Below are 22331 nucleotides of genomic sequence, written 5' to 3'. Positions count from 1 at the left end.
ACAGCGCACCATGTCCTAGTCAGAAAAAGCAGACCAAGTGGTACGTCCCTTCTTCCCGTATGCACTACGCCTGCTGCTGCAAGGATTAAATTCTTCCGGAACGCGTCCCGTTGCTGGCCAGCCGGGGAGGACATGGAGACTCTCTGTCGGAGCGCTGTTATTCCTGGTGGGCTGGATAAGCCCAAACGACAACCTTACGCCAAAGCCCCTGGCCAAACAATTGAAAGGGCCGAGATGAGAGACTACAAACCTGCTGTAATGGAGCACTCCGCTCTGGCCGCCACAAGAGGTGGGCAGTGATTCCAGCCCCATCGTATTCCGTTGGTAGCGTGCCGGCAAGATGGATCCTAGAATGCCTGGGGATCTCTTTTGTGGCCCAAAAGGCTTCATTTCACGGAGCCCGTGGTGCAAGCACCCCAGAAAATTCCTAGAGGTTAAAGGCGCCTCGATGCGACTGGGATGTTATGGAGCCACCGTGTAAGGCACCAGAGGCTGCGGAAGATGCAGTAGCGTGCCTCCAGCCCCTGAGGGACCACGCCTTGTTTCCATTTTCTCCTTGCCCGATGGCACAACTGGCCACCTCTTATCTTGTTGCAATGTAGCGGTGAGGTTTGTGATCAAATGAAATGAAAATGTTGCTGCATTCTTGAAATCCTTCCAGTGGGCTTCTTGTCAGTGGAGAAAGATTTGAACGCCCGAAAAACTAAGCGCTCTTTCGTGAACATAAAGATGAGTAGTCCGGCCACAGCGGGCTCTCCTTCAAATATTCAGATTCACAGCAAGCAGATGTCCTTTCAGCATACACCTTTTTCTGCAACGCCTACCATGACCGACCATCACCCAGCGAATATGAGAGCTCATGATCAAGAAGATCCACTCCAGTCTATCGCAGACATTGACGGGGGTTGCCCTCAGGAATGGTCCCGCAGTGAGTAAAACTTTGTCCATTCTTTCGGACGTCATGGCTGATAATTGCTTGCAGAGTGCTCGAGATGCACTTCAGTCCAGCCAAGCAGCCCTGACGCCGGCGAAACCGTGCAGCCTGTGCACCCCAACAGCGATGGCGACCACAGCGGCAGCAGTGGCAGTGGCAGCAGCGAGAAATCAGATAGCAACACGCCGCGTCGCCATGCTGATTCAAGGGACCAAGACTCCCACCTTGGCCTATGTTTTCCTGGCGGCATGGACACACCGTCAATAAGCACACAGGCATCCTTGTCCTTTGGAACCCAAACAAGCAATGGGCCAACGTTGACTGAGCCAGAAGAGCCAAACGAGTCCGAGGAGGAAACGGAACCAAGGGATACTGGCAATAACAGGAGGAACCTCAAGCGCAAAGCCCCGAGGTCTTCGGAGTCACCCGAGAGGGTCCGTCGTCGTGAAGGATACGAAGGCAGCCTGTAGTCGGAAAGTCAGTGGTGGACTGGAAGATATTCATGGTCATTAGTGCACAGAGAAACCACGATCAGAGAGAAGATTGATTCAGCAAAGGGGAGTCATTGTCGAAAGCGATCATCAAGCCAGGCCGAGACTGCTTTCGGCGCTCCCATTCAGACTAAGGATGATACAAAGCTCATCACCTTGGAGAAGGATAGATAAAAAGTATTGTTTACATACCCAGTTGTGTTCCAGAACTGACATCCTGGAGTATCTTGTCGCGCTTCTTGGCGTTCTAGGGACGTTTCAACGAGAATTTGTGATCCAAAGACGGGAGGAAGGAGGAGAGCCTGACATTGCACGTGGATCACCTTGGGTCCTGTCCAAGGATTGGCCAGAGAAATGTCTTTCCAACTGATGCTGATACTACCGGTGTATCTGGCCCCTCGTCGTAGGTCAAAGTGTCGACATTGGGATGGGTTGTTGCTGGCTCGTCTTCGAATCGCCGTTTTCTCGGTTCACGGTCGCACTTGCTGCTTTCTTTCGTCTTTGCTCTCGCCTCTTCCTTTGCTCTAGCTGCTCTTCTCTCATTCAGCAACCGCTGGATTTCGGAGTGGCGGAACATCTTGATCTGCCCATCCGTCAATGTCCTTTTGACGCCGTCCTGGTAGTAACCCAGAACACTGTCGTCACTGTTGTTGTCGCCGCCAATATCAACGTCATGGCTGGACTCGGTCTGGGTGACAGGGTTGCGTGGACAGCTAACCAGGTCTGGGATTGGCTGACCGGAGAAATGGGCAGCATGGAAAGCCCTCAGCCGTGCTATCTCCCCCTGCTGAATAATGGTGGTCGACATGGGGTAACAACAGATCCTACTCGTACTGCAAGCGTGGCGTCGAGGGGCACGGAGGTGTCGCCACTTTCAGCGGCTACACAAACGACAGGCACGCAGGAGTCTCTCGAAATTTGGTTTGTTGAGTATTGCAAAAAAAGATGAGGTAAACCAATCAGTGAGAGAAGATTGCAAAGGAAAAGGCGGCGACGGTCAGCGAGTTGCAGGAGCAACGGGTTGGCGGTGGTGGGTGAGATGGCACGATGCAAAAGGGTCAGCGAGCGCAGCTTGTAACGAGCCTGCGGCGTGTACCTCGTTCTTGGTACGGAGTATCTACCTACTACCTAGGTACAGTACCTAGGTAGGTAGGTACCTCGCTCGCGTGGTACCTGAGAAGATGAAATTTCTCTCGCCGCTGACAAAGCGCGGCGGGCAATGAGCTTGGGGTGAGCTTCATGATCTCGGGGATTTTAGACAATGTGATTGGTCACTCCCTCGCACTCCCTCGCTGGCTAAAAGTAGCTTCCTCCTCGTTGCTGATGAGTAAACATTCAAAGTCTACGTCGAACCTTCTCTCGTCGCAAAAGGGTAAGGGGAATCATCAATATGCATCATCCAGACCAGACCAGCTGGGGCAAGGACCGGGTTCAATTGAAGATTCGCTGTCGGAGCATCGGGCGACGTATCCTGATACAGCTCTTTCTCCTGGCCGCGGGCTTTGTAAAACACGCGGCACATTGCCTAGAATCTCGACAAATACTATGATTACTCAGGGCAGCTTCGCTCAAGGGGAAATGCCTTGTGTGTGCGGGCTTTTCACTCATCGGGGAGAGTAACAATCGAAAAGTTGGGGCTCTATGATGGATGTTGGCAAGACTATAAAAGACCCGGATATGTATGCTCTGAAATCCTTTCATTGATCCTCAAGTCGCTCCCAAAGACAGATCTAACGCACTCCGTACACCCATCAATTCTTTTTGTTACCGCATCGTTCGCAGAGACAAAATCTCCCAAATGGCTGCCGAGCTCATACTTCTGACCGGAGGCTCCGGCCACGTTGGTTATCGGACACTGGTTGAGGCTCTTTCCAAAGGCTACAAAGTCCGGGCTGCGGTTCGCTCTGAAAGCAAAATTGCCGAGATCAAGGCTGCCAAGTCCACCCAGCCATATCTTGATCAACTTTCCTTTGTTATCGTGCCCGATATCGAGAAGGACGGTGCCTTTGACGACGCCGTCAAGGGCGTGGATTACATTGTCCACGTTGCATCGCCTTTAGCAAAACCTTCCGACGATGCTGAGGCCAACATCATCCAGCCTGCCATTCGGGGCACACTGAGCATTCTCCGGTCGGCTCTTAAAGAGCCCTCGATCAAACGGGTCGTCATCACTTCGTCCGTGGTGGCTGTAAATCCCAGCGATTCGCGAGTCTACACGGCTGACAACGTCGAACCAGATCCCCAAGGTCCATATCCTCACGATTTCGCAGCGTATGCGGCCAGTAAGAAGCTCGCCTACAACCGCACCCGAGATTTCATCAGCCGAGAAAAGCCTCATTTCACCGTGATCAACATCATGCCTACCTTCGTCATTGGCAAGAACGAGCTTGCGACTACTCCAGCAGCCGTCACCGCCGGTTCCAATGCCCTTGCATTTATTCCGCTTCTAGGGATGCAGAACCCCAATGGATTGCCGGGAGCCACATGCCACGTTGATGATGTTGCCTTCGTTCATATTGCCTCGTTGGATCCGAAGATCCAAGGCAACCAGAACTTTGGAATCAACTACGACGTGAACGGCATTAAGTGGGACGATGCCATCGACATTGTCAAGAAACATTTCCCTGAGGCCTTGAAGAAAGGCGTGTTTCCTCTCGGGGGCAGCTTGAAACCATTGCCCATGCCATTTGATGCAAGTAAGACGGAGGAAGTCTTCGGCATCAAGTTCAAGTCCTTTGAGGAGCAGATTGTGAACCTTGCTAGTCATTACATCGAGGTAGCCACAGCAGCTTGATACCAGCAGGGGGGGGTCTAGGTGAACAGGAGTGAAAGGGAGGGTCCGTAGTTAACAGGAAAGGAGCATCTTTTCATAAAGCAACTTCTCTAGGACAGAAATCATATCGATGCCCAGGTGTGCACAGCTTCTTGGAGAGTCCTCTGAATCCAGGGGACAAGGCTAGCGATATAGCTTAAGTCCTCGGTGGGTGTTTACTCCGAAGGCCACCGATTAGTTCTGGACATGCTATGCAGTTTGGCGGTTTCTCGTCTACTGCTAGGGATACCCCCGCTGTGAGGATGTCAACAAGTATCATCAGGAATAGTCCCTGCTCCATCTACCAATGACTTTGTGGATAGAAACAAGAATTGGCCAACTGGACTGGTCCATTGCTCGCTTCGGAGACTGCATCCGCCCCCATTCCGTGACATCACTCCATCTAGCAATTGGGAAAACATGCAATGAATTCATCCCAGTTGAAATTTACTTGATTGCATTACACGCCTCCCCCTGCCACGCTGGTAACGAGTCCATTCATGTGCTTCGTATACCTTCGAAGCCAGTTCAAGCGCTCTCCTGTTCCTGTCCTCATATTAACCTCCCTCTCCGCCAAATGAGTTCGAACTCGGAAGATCCCAGCTCTGCGATTAATATGTCCTCCGCGGCGCGTGCAATGCTGGGCAAAGTCCACAAGCTGGTGCCTCCGATGCTGGAGCGATTTCACAAAGGTCAGCTTGGCCGAGTTGCTGTCATCGGCGGCAGTGCAGACTACACGGGTGCTCCATACTTCTCCGCCATGGCTTCTGCACGGTTGGGCTGTGATATGTCCTACGTCTTCTGCGAGCCTTCGGCAGCCCCGACGATTAAGTCATACTCGCCGAATTTGATGGTCTCACCGATCCTCAGATCAACAGCGTCCATATCTCAGGCACAGAAAGAGCAGGATCCCTCAGGAGAAGAGCTGGCCAAACCAATACTCGATATGTTGGCTAGGTTGCATGTGCTGGTCATTGGGCCTGGCCTGGGAAGAGATACTGTTACGCAAAAGCAGGTCAAGGCGGTCATTGCCGCAGCCAAGAAGCATAGCCCCCCTATCCCCATGGTGCTAGACGCGGATGCACTCCTGTTGGTCCAGACAGACCCGGACTTGATCAGAGGACACAAGGAATGCATTCTTACCCCCAACGTGATTGAGTTTGGCCGTCTGGCCAAGTCGGTGGGGATGGACCAGAACACTGGGGACCCGGAGAAGGCATGCCAGGAACTTTCCAAGATCCTCGGTGGAGTCTGCATTATTCAGAAGGGCCCAGTCGACTACATATCACAAGGTATTGACACCACCGTCTCCGAGTTCCAAGGTGGGCTGAAGCGGTCCGGCGGACAGGGTGACACCTTGACGGGTTCGTTAGGCACGTTGCTTGCGTGGCGGGAAGCTTATCATGAGAAACTCTGGGACATTGGCGAAGAGATGAGCCGAGAGGAGACGCTCTTGTTGGTGGCGTTTGGGGGCAGCGCTATCACGAGAGAGTGTTCACGGAGAGCTTTCGCAAAAAACCAGAGAAGTCTGCAGGCCAGTGACCTTACGGAACAGGTCCATGAATCGTTCCTGACTCTGATTGGGGAGCCTGGCCCGACACAACCGCCAAAACAGAATCTGTGAATAGCTTCTGATGGTTGCTCACTCTTGAGCAAGCCCTCATGGAAAACTCGAATGAAAAACGCTCCTGTAGAAAAGCAGCCAGAAATCCGCAGTAAATGTAAAGATCAAAGGGAACAATCAGCAGATGATGCTTATTGTCTGCAGCCACTCTTACATACCCATGGACCTTAGAACAGCCACGTCAGGCTCGAGTAGGCCTTTACCCTATGTACAGTGACACGGCCAAAAGCTCCCCAGTAGTCTCGGACGTCTACGTGTCGTAAACGGATCCCTTTTGTTTCATGAGCCTCTCTACCCTCTGTTCCTCCACTTCTTTATGCCTCCCCTCATAGTACTTAGCCAACGCAGAGAGATCTGCGGTGCCTTGTCCAGCAGACACGTTCCAGGGCGAGCCGAAGTTGAAAGACCTAGAAACCCGGGTCAGTGACACTGATACAAAGATGTGGTCCAGGCACAACGTCTACATACTCTGGAAGTCGAAGAGGAGGACCCGCAGGATCAGTCGGTGTCGCAGCAAACAATTGCCTGTCAGCTGCCGCCTTCTCCATCATGGTCGTATGTATCGCATCTTTTCTCAACTCCACCTCTCTGCCGGCATCATATCGCCGCACAAGACGGCTGAGGGCATTGTCTCCGGGGGAGCTGGCGATCGAGTAGACGAGTATTGCGAAAGGTACGGAGCCAATGGCAATGTAGAAACCCCTCTGTGCTCCATCAAAGTGTCAGTCCTTGCATCGCCCACCCTTCAAGCTCCTGTAGGGGATTTCCTGCTCACGCCGAATCCTTCATGTCCCGATCCAGCTGCGACGTGGAGAGCGCTCTCCCCAGAGTGATGATGTGCATCTCCGTGACCGTGGCCAGCTTCGTGGCCAGCAAATCTGCGTTGCGGGTGTTGTTGGATTGCACGCCTCAAGGGACGAGCTGCAGCTCTCGCCCCTCGAGAGACAAAAGACATGATTGTGTATGCTGCAGCGAAGGAAAGGGGTCACGAGGAACTGTTCTGCAATGTACTTTACTTCATGTTCAACCGGCCATCAAACTGCGGTTATACGACCAAGCTATATGGCGCCAAGAACATTCGGCCCGTGCATTTATCCGGCCCTCACGCATCCAATCTCAACATCCTCCCACTTTCTTCACCAATCGTACTTTGACACGATGTTGTCTTCAGTGGCCAGCGTCCTATCAACACGCCGCGTCCAGGAGGCGAAGGCACTTTGGTTCATGCAGTCCTATTGATTATGTGGAGTGCGCCAGACCGACTGTCGTCACCTGGGTCGGGCAGCAAGCTCCTATTCTGCAGAAGTTGGCGGCCAGTCTTGAGACGAGCGCAGCTCCCAATGCTGACCTTCCTCCTCAGAGTTAAGTGTTTATGACTCAAATGACCCTTTCTTTTACTGTAACCTTCTGAGTTTTATATTCTAGACTTTTTTGGCCGGTCCTTTCTGTATAAAAGTGTACCAGTATTTGTTGTCTGTACATTACTGGATGCCCTGAACATTTGGCAAAGAGAGAAAAAAGGATTTTAGGCCATGGGTACTTTGGTTTCGCTTCCTAAGATAGGGTGACCGTAAAAGCCTCTGTTTTTTGCTTCTCCTATTTATTCTCTCATTTCAGCAAAATGTCGACGTCTGCGTATCAGACCAGTGCTCGGCCCCGAGGTAGGCCGGGGAGCTTCAGCGATACTTCAGAGAAGCAGACTCGGAGTCGAGCCTCGAGTTCAGCTTCTGCAAAACTATCCAAGACGTTGTCGAGGACTCTTGAAGAGGTCTCGATCCCAAGACACAGCCGTTCGAATTCACCGGCTATATATTTCCACCGGCCAAGGACGCTCGACTCAAAGTGGCCGGATCCTGGCGTGGCTTCATCTAGATATTCGGCCGTCTCATTGAGATCCGACAAGAGTATCTCGTCGAGGATGGAGGATGACCCGGTTCATGCCCCGAGTTCGCCGACTAAGGTGAAACCACATATCATCCAAAGGCCCCATGACATACCGAATACTTCTATAGCAGACGCCCATCCTCTATCATCTACGAAACCCTCGATGACCGCCGTCCCGGAGGCAGGAGAGCTTATCGGATCCTTCACAAGAAATGCGGAGCTTCTGCAAACTTCGCAAGGTCTCGGTCCCAAAAGCCAGTCGTCGAGATCGCTTGCTGCGATGCAGCCAACAGTTTCGGAAGGGCCTCAGGACATCACTCCCATCCAGAAGACATCGTCGTCCCCCAAAATTTCCATGTCATCTCCCTACCCTACTGACGTTTCAGAGCCATCGAAGAAAGGGTCGAAGTCGTCACTGCGCGAAGAAATGGCCCTCGCATCCCCAAGAACGTCAAAGTCTTCTTTGCACGAAACCACAGTTAGACCCATGGGTACAACGTCAGCAGTACCCTGTGCTCATGACCCACTGGTTGCCCCAACTCCGCAGGGCCCGGTAGTTTTCATTCAACCTACGTATGGCCAACATCTCGTGGAATCGGGAGAGGGAGACATGCCTTTCATGCCGAGCCCTACGTTGGCAACTGAGGGAGCCTATCTTCATGGGTACCCGCCTCATGGTCGCTCGCCCCTAGCATCGCCTCCTCTATCACCATTTCTCCAGCAACCTGCCGCTAGTCCGCCTCCACAGGGTGTTCCATTCCCGCCGCCCTTTCCATATCACTATCCTCATCCGTTCGTAGCTAACCCTAATCTGCAACTCGCATTCTATCCGCCGCATTTCACTTCCCCTGCTCCGCCATTTCCCCATCCAGATACTGTATCTCGATCTGGCTCTGCAGGTCCAGATGATGAGCGGACAAAACTGCTTGAAAAAGTCTCAAGCGTCCTGCCGGATATCAATCGCTTGCTGCACTACTATCAAGAAAGTCAAGGGCTTCTATCTGAGAAAGATCTTCTCGTTAAACAAGCCGAATCACAACATAACGAAGAGGTTGCGAAGCTGAGAATTGAACTGAGCGTGTCCAAAGAAGAATATGAGCGCATCATTGGGGAGCAGGCTCGGGAAAATCTAAAGCTGAAGAACGAGATGACTGAGCAGGCTGAGAGTCTTGAGGCTTCTTCTCGGGAGCTCGCTAGAGCGAACGAGGAGATTGCTAGACTGACGCTAAAATGCGAGTCCTTGCAGAATGAGGCCGAGAACAGTCGGGCCACGAATGAGCAGCTGAATGCACAAAAGATCGACCTGGAGGACCGGGTCGAAGCCGTGAAAGAGCAGCTTACTGACGAACGGACGGAGCATGAACGCGCTCAGGCAGACTTGATCCAAGCTCATGAGCAGCAAATGGCGGAAAGAGAGGATGCTCATACCAAGTTACTAAATGAACACAAGACTGGGCTTTCCAAACTTCAGCTTGATCTAGCAGGAATGATAACGAAGCATACACAACAGAGGAGAGATCTGGAATCCGCGCGAGCAGTCATCTCCGAGCACGAACATTCCTTGGCTGCGAAATCCAAGGAGCTAATTGATTCTGCACAAGCTCACAAAAACGAACTGGACGCGAAGAGAAAGGCGGTGGAGGAGATTGCAGAGCAACACAAGCAAGAGATTGCAGCTTTGTCACAAAAGCTAGCTCAGACGGTGGGAAAGCACAAAGACGAGGTTACTGCCCTGCGGGAAGGTCATCAAAGAGAGTTTGGACAAATACGAAAGGCGGCCGAAGGACGATTATCAGAGATGATCACCACGCACAAGCAACGTGAAGCGCAGCTCCAGGCTGAGTTGAATACCTTCCGATCTACGGTCGAAGAGCTTAAGGAAGATCTCGAACAGCAGCGCATCGCCAATGACAGCTTGAGGAGTGAGCTTTCAACGGCACAGAAAGCTCATCAGACGCTTCAAACCTCGCATAACATGACCAACCAGCACCACGCAGAATTGGCGGAATCTATAATCTGTTTGAGAGACAAGCAGGCTCAATGGCAACGAGAAAGTGAGCGAATGGAGCGTATTCTTCAAAGTTTGGGGGTTATAAGTGCCGGTAAAGAAAAGAGTGACGAATTCTTGTGAGTGTGGTCTGCTGCGCTTCTGACACGTGCCGTTCTCATTATTCTCCAGGTCGACTTCGGGCGCACGCCGCTGACAGGTGAATGTAGTAAAAGTGCTTTCAAATCGCTAGCACTGTTGGTGGAAAAAGTTTCAGAGCAATTCTTTCAGGACCAACCTTGTTTGACTTATGCACTGGCACGAACGGTCCAATTGAGCAATCTTCCTGATATGACAGGCACCACAACGACGGCTCGGGGACTTCGTTCCCTTCTCATCCAGAGTCAGATATTCAGCGTGCTACATCAGAGGATCTTCCAACCATTCTTGTTCACATCATCGTATGACGAGTGCGATGGGTCCGGCTTGGATATGTGCTTGGCTAGGGTATCGAAGATGATCAGTGCAAAGAGCGTCCACCGAGAAGCAATATGGAGGGCAATCACAATGCGGGCTCTCTATACCAGTCCCTTTGGTCGCAGGGCGGCCAGCACAGTCGCCACATCCGCCAGCAAGGAGATCGTCGACAAGTTACAATCTATGACACTGGTCGAGCATGTTCCAGCGTTAATTGAGGCAGTCCGGTCGATTGCCAAGGCAGCAGTTCAGCTGTGGCGGCAAGTGCGGGTCGAATGGGCGGCTGTGAGATGCAGCATGCCTCCACGAGTTCTCAAGATGGAGGGAACATCGAGTCTAACTGATGTCACGCTTGGGATCCGACCGCATATCTTCAGGGAAGGAGTCAGGACTGTCGACGATGATGGGTCGAACACTGGTCCACTGAAGAGTCCGCCGACGACAGGTTGCATCTACCTTCAGGGGACTGCATTGTGTCATGACTCGCCCCTGGTCATTGCAAGGCGTCAGGAGCTGATGGCAGGCGTTGACGGGCGAGAATAAAACAGAAGGCATCGTACAATAGAAACATTGTACAAAAGTAGCTGCATGATGTGCCATGAAGTGGTGCACATGGGCCGAAGCGGATTGTGGTTGTTTTGCGGATACCCCTGCGTGAGGTCCACCAAAATACTCGATGTGAAAGGCGGAGCTCGTGGAAGCTTGGAGAGTGGTTGCTGGCGATTGGACAAGTTGCAGGGGGAAGAGGGAGAAGAATCTGCCCATGAGTCTGCCCCGGGCTAGTCGGATCGACTCTACCTAGGTAATGATCCCTGTACAGTGCAGTGGGCGAGTGGGATACCAAGGGCAGTGCCGTTGGTGCTGGCTGCTCACTGGTTTGTGGGCTCGTAAGGCTGATTGGGGGCTGTGCTGCGGCCTCGAGGCTCCATGCTCCCTGAAGCTTTGCTGCGTCTCGGGGGTCGTCCCTTGCATCATAACTGTATCGTCAATATCGTCATACCTACCTACAGTAGGTACCTAGGTACCTCTGTATGTTCCTGTCTGTCTTCCGGTTGTTCTTCAATTGTGTCATTATAGGGCTAGTATGAGCCAGCACAGGAGACGATAGCGGCCATGGTTTGCCCTTATCGCACGGCGACAGCATGAACAATCACTCGTGATCGGGTCGGAGTAAATTGTTCAACGGCTCCCACCATTTTTGAGCTCACCGGTTTGGGGAACGAGCTTGTGGCTTGTCGTGCCTTGTGTGGAACGATATCGTGGGTCCTTGCAGCAGCCAGTGGCCCAGTGGTGCCTTCGGTCGAATCAACCCTGGGCGCCTCGACACCTCTAATGCACCAGCTGAAAAAGTAGTGTCATTCAAACCTCCAACAGCCGACAAGCATGGCTGTGCAGCCTGTGCTCGCCATCCAGGATACGGCCTGGTGGGCTTGCCATCTCCATCTCCACCTCAGTTCCCCCTCCCAAGTCCCAAGGCCCAAGAAGGAGGCTTGTGTCCTCCCTCTGCGCGAGACAAGGGAAAACACCTCCACCACCACCGCTCTACGACTACTCGATACAACCGACCGTCACCATGACCTTTCCTTGGTAGAATTCCTCTGCTTGACCTTGGTCAAACCCTCCTGCGGACTACTCTGCCTCGAACCTCACCTTTGACCCCGAGTCCCTCATTTCCCCTGCGCGCCAGCGCGCCTTTGGCACCGGCCGACCTCCGATTGTACGAGTATTCATCAGGCTGTTTCCGTCCTGGAGCAGGTCAATGCTCGGGTCGCGAACCATTCTTCCCACAAAAGTTCGAAGTCTGCCCCTCGATCTGCCTCCTCACGGCAGTATCCCTCATTACTTCTTGCCGGTGGCTGCTCCTCGAGCCCCTTCCACAGCCCTGGCTACTTGTCCCTCTGCGCGACCAGTCACATCTCCCTAGATTTTGTCCGACCACGTCAGGAGACACAGCAAGTGGGTGCCACAGATCCCCGACTCCTTCTGGAGCATTTCCCTCTTCCTCCTAGTGTATCCTTCATCTCGACTCACTCTCCTCTATTTGCCTTGTCGAGACATATCCTGGTGCGATCCAACAGAGCAGCCATATCCACAGCGTCACAAAGGTCGACAGCAGGCGCAGTCTTACTGCGGCTCATCTTCTCCTCTCTAACCGGAGCACCTTCATTCGAAGAGTCTGGGACCACCTTCCTGGACCAACCTTTTCCGCACACTGAGATACTTGCGGTCCAAAAAGATATCCTTCACAGCCTCGAAATCGGCGGACCATCCCCGTACCATGACTCCGACGCCTTGATCATTTCGGCCCTATCAGATCGTCCCCACTTGGGGACTGAGCAGAATAGGAGGGACACACCTCGCTTTCCTTCTTCCACGGTGTGAATTCACGACAAAATGTCGCACTCTTACCCGAATCCTTACAGTGTCCCAAGACCCGGACAGCAATCTCCGTTACTGGGAACTCCATCATTTTACCGACCGCGACCTCAGCAACACAGAGCGAATTCCTCTATGTCCAGAACTCATCACCATAATGCAAGTATAACGTCAAACCCCTCGCAAGGAACGCAGGACGTGGGAAGCGAACCGGATTTGTGGCCAGTGAATGCCCATTTCGATCTCCCAGCGGTGTCGAGCCCCGGGTCCTTGCAACCTTCCTCTGACATTTACAACCTTGACGAAGACACTTCCTACCGCGAGTCCTCCTTTGACGATTTCTTGACGACGGAAGGATCTTCTGAAAACCATCTGAGCAACCATACTACACCGCAAGAACAGATTTGGGAGCAGCAATTCTTGTCTCAGGACGCCGTACAACCACATAAAGTTGACTCTTACGGAGCGAACAATTTCGAGGCTGTACAAGGAGTTTCTCGGAGCTCAGATCTGCAGAGTTATTTCCAACACACCGAAGAGCCGCTGCCGAGATTCGTCTCTGGGGAAGAGCTAAGAAGTTCCAAAAATTCCTCAAGTGGATCACCTCTTCCTCGTCCTCCGCGCACTCAAATTGTGGACCAGCAACAAAATCAATCAATGGACTGCTCGAGCACTCCCCATAGAAGAGGAATCTCTCAAACCCTCAAAGTGGATACGACCTCAAACCACACCCCTTCTCCCAACAACAAAGTGGACTCCTGGCAACGCACCTCAGGCATACGGGCACCAAGTCCCGTAGTCATGATATCCGACTATGAAACTTCTGGCGTGAAGTCTGAGACTCAACAGAACCTCATACCTACATCTGCCAAGCGTGGTCGTGAGAGCGAATCTTCTGACGATGACGATGACGATGACGATGACGAAGCTGGTTCTGACGGAGCAGGATCAAGGGGTATTGACGTGTCTCCATCTCGTCTGATGCCTCCAGACGCCAATAATACAGATAATCTACGTGCAACGCCATCGCAGCGCCGTGGGTTTGAACCGCAGTCGAGGAACAATGAAACGGTGACTTCGGCGAAGGAACTTGAAGAACAGCGCAAGCTCGAGGAAAGAAACGCCGATGTTCAGGAATGGCTTGCCACGAGCGAAGCCAGCAATGCACCCGAAGACGGATCTGGAGCGAAGGCCTCGCACCCGACATCTCAAGGGGCAAGACGGCGAGCTCACACCACCGAGGGCCGACTAGACGCCCTTGGCCCCGTATACTCAGACCAGCATATCCCCGGTCCCGGCGCTCTCGTCGATGAGGAATCAGACGACGAGTATTTTGACGAAGTGTCGGTACACTCGTCAGTGATTCAAGAGCTCACGGAGCAGACCATCGAGCACTATCGAGTAGATGGTCCACCACTTTCACCACATACTCTCGCCCACCGCACATCGACTGATGACTCCGCATTCCCTCCTCTTGAAGATCAAACGCCAGGGGAACTGGAGCCGCTGCCTACCCAGTTCATAAGGCGAGGCCCATGGCAAGATGCTGTTCGAGGTCCTGTTGTCAGCACAAGAGGTCAACCCGATACATCAAACGCAGCCGCCTACAAGTATAACGAAGAAGCAGCAAAGTGGGAGACTGCCTCTAGGGCTGCGACCTGGGGAACCCGACGCCGCCTCAGCGAGAGCGAAATCAATTCAATCGTCGAAGGCAGCCAGATCCGGCATCTGTCGCTTTCGAAAAGAGGTCGGGAACGAACAAGCAGCCTCTTCAACAAGGCTCGGGGCATATTCCCCCGGCGTAGTAGTAGTAACATAAAAGAAGAGCCCACGGCAGAAGACAATGAGGCAGTACCCCGAGGACATTCTCATCGAAGCTCTGTTGGAAGCATCAAACCGCAGAGGATGCCGAGTTTTGGCAAGCCCAAGTCTCCTCCTTTGAATACGGGCAGTGCCTTGCTTGCGATGACTGGCCAGCTTGCAGCCGTTGGGCGTGGGAACTCGGTGGCACAGGATCTCGAGACCTCCAAGTCGACACGACCCTTGCAGACACTCAAGAAGCAGCGCAGCAAGAGTGACGTGACCAAGAATGCAAAGTCGTCCCAACCAGGACTGGCTGATTTACTGACAAAGCACGGAGGACCGCCCATTCCGACTCTCGCGTCCCCGATGCATGAGCGCGAACCCATCCTGGCCGCGCAGGTTATCGACAATGAAGACGCTCCTGCGGACGACGAAGAGGACGAGACAGATGAGGTGGCTATCAAGATGGATCTTGAGATCCGCGTCGAGGACATCAGGCCGACCATCGAAGGATTCAGAGATCATGCACGAAAACTCAATCCTAGGCTGGAGCCATATCTGCTTGAACGCATTGGGCAAGAACAGATTCGACGCTACAAGAAACTTGTCGAGAACAAGATCAAACACACTCGATATGTCCAAGTTGCGCAAAGGTGTGCATCGGGCAAGTTTTGCTTTGATCTGGGTGGTCAGGCGACACCTCTCGCGCCACGGGTCAGCTCCAAGGATCCAGACACGACACTGACGCAATTTCAGATCAGTAACCCTGCGGATGATGAGGTGGACGAGTCTGGGTTCACCGATGGGGTTGTCACACCGGCACTTTTTCCTCTAGGGATTCCATTGCCGCCAGTTCCACGACTCCCGGCCGAGTTTGAGTGTAATCTCTGCTTCAAGGTCAAGAAGTTTCATAAACCGTCCGACTGGACCAAGCACGTGCATGAGGACATCCAGCCGTTCTCCTGCACCTTTCCCAATTGCACCGAATCGAAGTCATTCAAGCGCAAGGCAGACTGGGTACGTCACGAGAATGAGCGGCACCGGCACTTGGAGTGGTGGCAGTGTTCGATTCAGGAATGCAATCACGTTTGCTACCGCAAAGACAATTTTGTCCAGCATCTAGTGCGAGAGCATAAAATGACCGAACCCAAGGTCAAGCGGGGTTCCGGGAGCAGCAAGAACAAGGCGATCAATAACGGCTTTCAAGAGGATAGTGACGTGTGGCGGATGGTGGACGAGTGTCGCTTCCAGACAGACAAAAACGCCCGCGACGAAGCTTGTCGCTTCTGTGGCAACCATTGTTCGACATTCAAGAAGTTGTCGGTGCATATGGGCAGGCACATGGAGCAGATCGCGCTGCCGGTCCTGCAGCTGGTGAGCATGACAGAAGTCTCGCCTGACACCATCGTGAGCCCGATTGATCAACCGCCCATGATGGGGTCGTCCTTTGGCACCATTCCCGGAACGATGAACAATGTGGATGGGAGCAATCTCTCACCGTATCCTGTCAGTGCAACATCGGCCTACCAGACCTCGTCGGCGGGACAGTCACCGGCTTCCCTGCATGTACATCCCCAAAATGGAGGGTTTCCGCTCGACCAGGGATACTATAGCCCGCATGCGTTGACACCGACAACCCAAGGGCAGGTGATGACGGGTGGCTATGGAGCTACGGCGAACTATGTTCATCAGTCACCCGTCTTCATGGGACCAGGTCAGATGCAAGCATCGCATCAACACAGCCTGTCGCCGCAGAATGCGATGGCGGCACCCCGGTCTCAACCCATGGGTCCAGGGTATGATAACTCGTTCTACGACTCAACAGGGGCGATGTACACGCAAGCATCGATGCAAAACATGTATGTGAGCGCGCACTCGCATCCGCAACCGATATCGGGGTATAGCATGGGGCAATATGCCTCATCGATGCTACCAAGTCAAACACGAGGAGGACATGCGAGTCCAATGGAATTTGATGGTCGAGCAGGGCTGGGCCTACAGACGGGGTTGAACGCACACACGGCTCCCTCGTATGTGTATGGGGCTCCAGGAGCAGGGGAGACAAGTGCGGACATGCATTTTGCATGAAGAAGTTGGAAATTGCTATCGGATAGACTTTTCCCATAGTGAGGCGGCGAGGGTGTGGACAGGGGTCCCGCTGCAGGAGGGCGGGAGGGGACTTGCCATTTGACATTGATTACCTTGGAGTTGGGGGATTCGGGACCGCTTTGGATGTAGTTCAATCCTCTGTCCCGAATGGTTACGGTTGTATTCTAGATACCCATATGGTGTTCTGAGTCCCAGGGATTGGAATCTGGGTTATGATTGGCATGACAAGCGGACAGTGATGAATGCGACGATGGCCCCAAACTGGGTCACTTTCGAGTTTTGCAACTTTGGATTGGTTTCTGGAACTTTTGGAGCTTGGAAAGTCGTGGACTTTTCGGAAAGTTGGAGATGGTGTGGCCAGTCAATGGGGAGCGTAGACGACCAGCGACCGACTTGGCGGGCCGTTGGTGGGCGTTGTAAAGGGCGTTGTAAACGTTAGTGGGGGAGGTGGTAACGAGGCGAGTTACGGACGTGGGAAATGTAGATGTAGCGATGGCGCCTGAGAGGTATGACCTACTAGGTATGCCCCCTGGGTACATACCTACTTAGGGACGTGGGAGGTATACACCGAGACGTAGTTGATAGGGCGTGTCTAGTAAGTACCTACCTAGGTAGGTATGTTAGTAGGTACCTGGTAGTTTTGTCGTACTTCTGCCCCTCTGCACGGTACAAACGTACGGTGTTGGTGGTGTTCCGGGTTCCTCTTCCCAACCTTGGAAGGATACAAGTACTGTCAATACACGGGCAATACATTGGATGTGGCCAAAGTGCCTGGCAGCAAGAGGCAGCCACTAGCCTGGAACACACAAGCCCAAGGCATACTCGCAGTTCGCGGGCCACTTTGCGGGCGGCTTATTGGTGCTGTTGGCAGTTGCTGACCCTGGCGATGAATGCATTGTCTGACCGGTCAGAGGCTCGGAGTAAGTAGTTCTGCTACTCGCGGTCACGAGCAAGTCCCAAGCCAGTCATGGGCATCGCCTGGGTGGCCGGGCTTCAAGTTCTGATCAGTGGCCTCCGTCATCCAGCGTCATTTACGATTGTGACCCTCAGAACCGTCCACCCGCGCGCGCCCAAAACTCCCGCAACTCTTCCCCCACCACATGCTGCGTCTGTACACTACTAGTAACGTTCACTGATACAACTCACTTTCGCGCTCTCACACACACCTATTCAACCTGCGTCCCTTCTGCCTGCTACACCGGTTGCTTCGTTCCTTGTTCTCAACTACAAAGTGCCCGTCTTCTTGATGGTTTTGTTTCATTCTCATCTGGAAATGACTCCTCAACTGCTTCCGCCATTCCGTTAATCCCGCCCTTTGGGGTTGATCAGGCTCGTCAACCAGCCTGTGAGTCCCTCAGTCCCTCTTTCATCGCTGCACCGCCCCCAATTCTCTTTCCGAGTCTCCCAAGTCCCAAGCCCCAAGTCTCAACTCGGTGCAAACTCTCTTCATCGCTCATGTCTCCCATCTTTTTCTGCGCTGCACCTGTCTGCTCCTTCATATATTGACAAAGGCACCCCCCCCTTCCAGCATGGAGATTTGGCCTCCTTCTTCCGCCTCATTTATTGTCGAGTCGGGCCAAAAGAAACTGCGACTAGGCTAGGCTACAACCCCAACCCACCACCGCCTACCTCGTTTTGATTGGCTACACCTACCTCAGTCATTCATCAGCATTGCCATAGGCGTTTTTGCAGTCCTCGACTCAAACCATTGCAGGCGGTGTTGACGAAACCGTCATTGAGCTTCCCTTGACCATTACTGGCCCTTTAACCTCTTCCCCGTGTGGCCTCGCTTGCTCCCCTTCTGGACTTGACCTCTTCCATACCCTGGACTCTCAGCGAGTCAAGTCGAACGAAAGCGTAAGCATTTCTCTCCCCTCTCGCCCTGATCGCCAAAGGGAATGAAATGTTTGCCTCACTTCTTCTCTCTCGTTATTGTAGCAAGACATTCATTGGATCTTTTCTGCCGATGTCGGGGCTAACCACCGGGGATTCAGTTATATTACATCCTTCCACCTCCCTCACCCACCATGTCGGAAAATCAATCTCGACCGCGTCAATCGGTCTCCAAACCAATGTGGCCGGCAAGATCAAATGTATATCCAGCACTGCCTCACAGCCCTGTCGCTCGCGCGGGCTCTGACTCATTGTTCCAGGCATTTGTCTCGATACCTGACGAGGGCGGTGCATCTGCGTCGGCGTCTGCCCTACACTCAGCCTACTCGACGGATTCTGTCTTGACAGGCCTGCAGACCCCTCTGTCTGCCATGTCCTCTTCCTGTGACCACATCCCTAGAAGGTTCTTTCCGCCCTCCGATGCCCACTTCCGGGACTATACTGGCTCTTTTGACTCCTATGCATTCCAACATATCCAAGGCGGTTCCCAGTATTCCTTTTCTTCCCCTGGCTCATCGCTTCCTCCTCGCTTTGTGGATTCGTCTTCTGTTGATATCAACGGTGTGCCCAGTCACCAGACCGCTACGGGACCCTGGACACATCTCGCTGCCACTGAGGGAACTCCTCCACCATTGCCTGGAATATCAGCCTCCGACGAGCCTGGACTGCCTCCCCAACATCTTAGAACCCCCGTTCATAATCGTGCCTACTCTTCTGCCAGCGCACAAAAATCTCTAGGAGACTCGGGCTACGAAACCCGATCAAGGAAATCTCAGCAGCATGAAGTCGACTCAGTGACAGAAGAGCAGACAGAAATGGACGAACAGGACATGAGCAACACCCCCGTGCCTTTGACCCTGTCTCACTCCTATCCCCCTTCCAACTACACAACCGTCGCTCCTCGTAGCTTGGAGCCGGTCCCTTCAGAATCCGGGCAATCGGCCGCTCACCCACCACACCAGAGAAACAAAGACCTAGGATGCTCCGAATGTAAATATGTGGGCAAGACAAGGTCCGATCTGAAGAAACACTCAGCTCGTCACAAACGCGAACACAAATGTCAATTTGTGGAATGCGTTCGGTCCACCAAAGGGTTTGCAACTATCAATGACCTTGACAGACATCTGAAAACCGTACACAAGATCAACAACCGCAACAGCAGATCCTTCAAATGCTTTGCCGATGGCTGCCCCAAGCGCGAAAAGGAATGGCCTCGGTTGGACAACTTCAAGCAGCATCTCAGAAAGATGCACGAAGATCAAAACATGAAAACTCTGCTTCAGCGGTCCAACGAATGGTATGAACAGCGTCGTCAACAAGAACAAGCCGATGAGACGGCATCCGTTTCGGCGTCAATGCCCTCGCGATCGTCCCACTCATTGCTTCCTGCGCAAGAGCAATTTCCCGCTTCTGACAGAAAATATCCGGATCCAAGCTCAGTATTCAATCCAAACGTGCCCGAGACCCTCCAGATGTCTCGCTCGCTCAGTCACAGTGATCCTGTCATTGATCAAGCTCTTAGCCGGCCGTTGGGTCCAGCGCACCCCATGTCGCAACAGAATCAGAGTCGATTCATATCTACGACAACCCACAGCTGGAGCCTGCAGCAACAACGAGGAGGCCTTACAAATCTCGACACCAACAACCTTTCATCTCCCCCAGCCCACATGCAAAGGGCACGGTCACAGGCCGATATCTCTAGATTTCAGGATTTCTCGCAGCTCGCTTCCGACTTTAGCAATCAAAGAGTTAACTACCAAATTTCGTCCCGTCCGTCTCGGAATTCCTTTGACGCTGCAACCGCTGCAACAAGGATGAACTCTTCATTCGGCTACGGACCGACCGGGAGATCAAAAAGGCCAAATACAATTGCCGTCCTAGACCTGGACCTGGATCGCATGGCCGACTTCATCTCACCGCAGGAACTGCCCCATGACCGCCAGGACCTCGGAGGCTCACAGGAAGAATACCTTGGCTTCGTTGGAAGTAGTACCAACCCGGCCATCGCCGACAACGGCCCGGGACCTTCGCCTCACCAAGGCTACCAGGTCAACATCATCCAACCCGACAATACGCCCAAGTCTGGGCTCCAGAAAGCGATTGAAGACGAGATCCGCTCTTTTTTAGAACTCCATTGCCCCAACGGAGGGAATGACGAGGAAATCCTGAATCAGTTCCGATTGACTCTACACAGCAGCGATGGCATGACGAGTTGTGCTGCCTCATCTGTTGGGCCGGTTTCGAGGACTACCGATGCCGAACTTTCCGCCGGTTTCCGATTGCCCCTGACAAAAGCGACGCAGTTTCCATGTCAGTATCAGGGATGTACAAAGGTGATGCAGAGGCAAAGTGATCTGAACAAGCACATGAAACGCCATTGGAAGCCGTATGGTTGTGTCTTCGATGGATGCACCAAGGCTTTCGGCAGTAAGGACGACTGGAAAAGGCACGAACAGAATCAACACGAGCAACAAGAGTGTTGGCTTTGTGACAAATGCTCCATGGTGTTTTTCCACGATTCGTCAAACTACATTAAGCATATGCAGGAAGCTCATTCGGTTTCGCGACCAGAAGAACACGCTAAGCACCGCCGCATCGCGCGCAATTATCAGGGCCGGTTTTGGTGTGGTTTCTGCCAAGACATCATCAAACACGTTAAGACTGACGTGGACGCCATCACATACCGCTTCAGTCATATTGCTGATCACTTCATGAAGGAGCACAGATCAAGCAACGACTGGATTGAGCTCACGGGCAATGGAAAGACAAAGGGAGCATTGAAGGAGGAGAAGAAGCAGGCCGAAGGCATCCAAGAAGAAGAGGATGATGTCTTTGATGCCTCGCAAACAGCATGCGAGGCTACTCAGTCGTCGCCCTCTCAGCAAAGCGGCTTCTCGGAAGCTCACCAACCCTTCTCGACGCAAGCGGTCAACCCCTCCAGCACTCAGCAGGAATTATCAAGCACGGACCACATGCGTGGCACGAGGGTGATGTTTCAGACAACCGAGATGCGCACGCCGATCCAAAGCCAGAGCCAGGGTCAGGATCGGAACTCGGACTCACATCGCCGTCGCCAACAACGCCATGCCGAATTCTTCAGCTGCTGCCAGTGCGGCGTTACCCAGTCCTATAGCCTAAGCAAACGCTGTATGGATCTGGCTTGTCAGCACCAGTTCTGCGACAACTGTATCTTAGCCGCTCCCGACACAGACTTTATCTCCTTTCCTGGTGATTACGACAATTAGACCATGTCAGCATTTCCTCATGTTACTGTTTATCATACCCCTGTTTGTGCTAATGTTTGTTATCTATGAGCTGTGTGAGCGTCATGCCGGAGAGTTGCTGTTTACATGACAGGGATTGCTGGACTGAAGTGTCGCGTTTGTCTTTTTGATTCTTTTCCACCTTTTACTTGAGCGGATCACGGAAGGGAAATGAAACTTGCAGCGAATCCAGTTTTGTTGACCGAGCGGCGTACTCATGGTGGCATGTGCATTGGCTACATTTGTCATCAGTCAATCTGTTGTGCTCGGCTCCGTTGCGCAGGGGTCATTGTTGTTGGCACGGCGTTATTATTGTGTTTTTTTTGTTTCGAGTTTGAGATTGGATTTCATGTATGGGTTTGAGTCATCCCACTCTTCATGTGCCCTTATATGCCTCATGATATGGGATGTGGAGTGAACAAGCAAGACGTGACGAGAAGAGACGAACTGTATGAAAAATGTTGAACGAAGCACAGAGATACCAGGTCGCACAGAGCAAATGTTTTCTTCTTCTAGATAGTAAGATGATTTTCGCCTTATCATACTTGGATATCTCTCTCCGCGTTTGGTATATGCATGGCGTAGTCAGTAGTAACCCATTGGGAAGACCAGACCCGACCAGCTCCTCATTATTTCTTCTTCTTCTTCTTCTTCTTCTTCTTCTTCTTCTTCTTCTTC

The 22331-nt window shown here is 52.7% G+C and overlaps 8 protein-coding genes across 8 annotated transcripts; 6 read left to right on the top strand and 2 right to left on the bottom strand.

The window, feature by feature from the left end:
• Nucleotides 1–825: 825 nt before the first annotated feature.
• Nucleotides 826–1404, top strand: Z520_05166 (uncharacterized protein; the record flags this gene model as incomplete). Its single annotated transcript, XM_016775670.1, has 2 exons — nt 826–928; nt 983–1404. 2 exons carry the CDS (start codon nt 826–828, stop codon nt 1402–1404), a joined length of 525 nt encoding a protein of 174 aa, XP_016632829.1.
• Nucleotides 1405–1744: 340 nt separating this feature from the next.
• Nucleotides 1745–2233, bottom strand: Z520_05165 (uncharacterized protein; the record flags this gene model as incomplete). The annotated part of the gene is made up of 1 exon (XM_016775669.1): nt 1745–2233. The coding sequence occupies one exon, from the start codon at nt 2231–2233 to the stop codon at nt 1745–1747; it is 489 nt and encodes a 162-aa protein (XP_016632828.1).
• Nucleotides 2234–3223: 990 nt separating this feature from the next.
• Z520_05164 (uncharacterized protein) lies at nt 3224–4219 on the top strand (the record flags this gene model as incomplete). Its single annotated transcript, XM_016775668.1, has 1 exon — nt 3224–4219. One exon carries the CDS (start codon nt 3224–3226, stop codon nt 4217–4219), a length of 996 nt encoding a protein of 331 aa, XP_016632827.1.
• A 595-nt stretch (nt 4220–4814) lies between these two features.
• On the top strand, nt 4815–5861 carry Z520_05163 (uncharacterized protein; the record flags this gene model as incomplete). The annotated part of the gene is made up of 1 exon (XM_016775667.1): nt 4815–5861. The coding sequence occupies one exon, from the start codon at nt 4815–4817 to the stop codon at nt 5859–5861; it is 1047 nt and encodes a 348-aa protein (XP_016632826.1).
• A 250-nt stretch (nt 5862–6111) lies between these two features.
• Z520_05162 (uncharacterized protein) lies at nt 6112–6816 on the bottom strand (the record flags this gene model as incomplete). Its single annotated transcript, XM_016775666.1, has 3 exons — nt 6112–6268; nt 6330–6565; nt 6637–6816. 3 exons carry the CDS (start codon nt 6814–6816, stop codon nt 6112–6114), a joined length of 573 nt encoding a protein of 190 aa, XP_016632825.1.
• A 666-nt stretch (nt 6817–7482) lies between these two features.
• Nucleotides 7483–10752, top strand: Z520_05161 (uncharacterized protein; the record flags this gene model as incomplete). Its single annotated transcript, XM_016775665.1, has 2 exons — nt 7483–9872; nt 9963–10752. The coding sequence occupies 2 exons, from the start codon at nt 7483–7485 to the stop codon at nt 10750–10752; spliced, it is 3180 nt and encodes a 1059-aa protein (XP_016632824.1).
• Nucleotides 10753–12603: 1851 nt separating this feature from the next.
• Nucleotides 12604–16476, top strand: Z520_05160 (uncharacterized protein; the record flags this gene model as incomplete). The annotated part of the gene is made up of 1 exon (XM_016775664.1): nt 12604–16476. One exon carries the CDS (start codon nt 12604–12606, stop codon nt 16474–16476), a length of 3873 nt encoding a protein of 1290 aa, XP_016632823.1.
• Nucleotides 16477–18524: 2048 nt separating this feature from the next.
• Z520_05159 (uncharacterized protein) lies at nt 18525–21635 on the top strand (the record flags this gene model as incomplete). Its single annotated transcript, XM_016775663.1, has 1 exon — nt 18525–21635. One exon carries the CDS (start codon nt 18525–18527, stop codon nt 21633–21635), a length of 3111 nt encoding a protein of 1036 aa, XP_016632822.1.
• Between the last annotated feature and the right edge of the window lie 696 nt (nt 21636–22331).

This window comes from Fonsecaea multimorphosa (assembly GCF_000836435.1).
Source record: "Fonsecaea multimorphosa CBS 102226 unplaced genomic scaffold supercont1.9, whole genome shotgun sequence".
NCBI classification, from domain to species: Eukaryota; Fungi; Ascomycota; class Eurotiomycetes; order Chaetothyriales; family Herpotrichiellaceae; genus Fonsecaea; species Fonsecaea multimorphosa.
The sequence above is the reverse complement of the archived record's forward strand: the minus strand, read 5'-3'. Positions and strand labels throughout refer to the sequence as shown.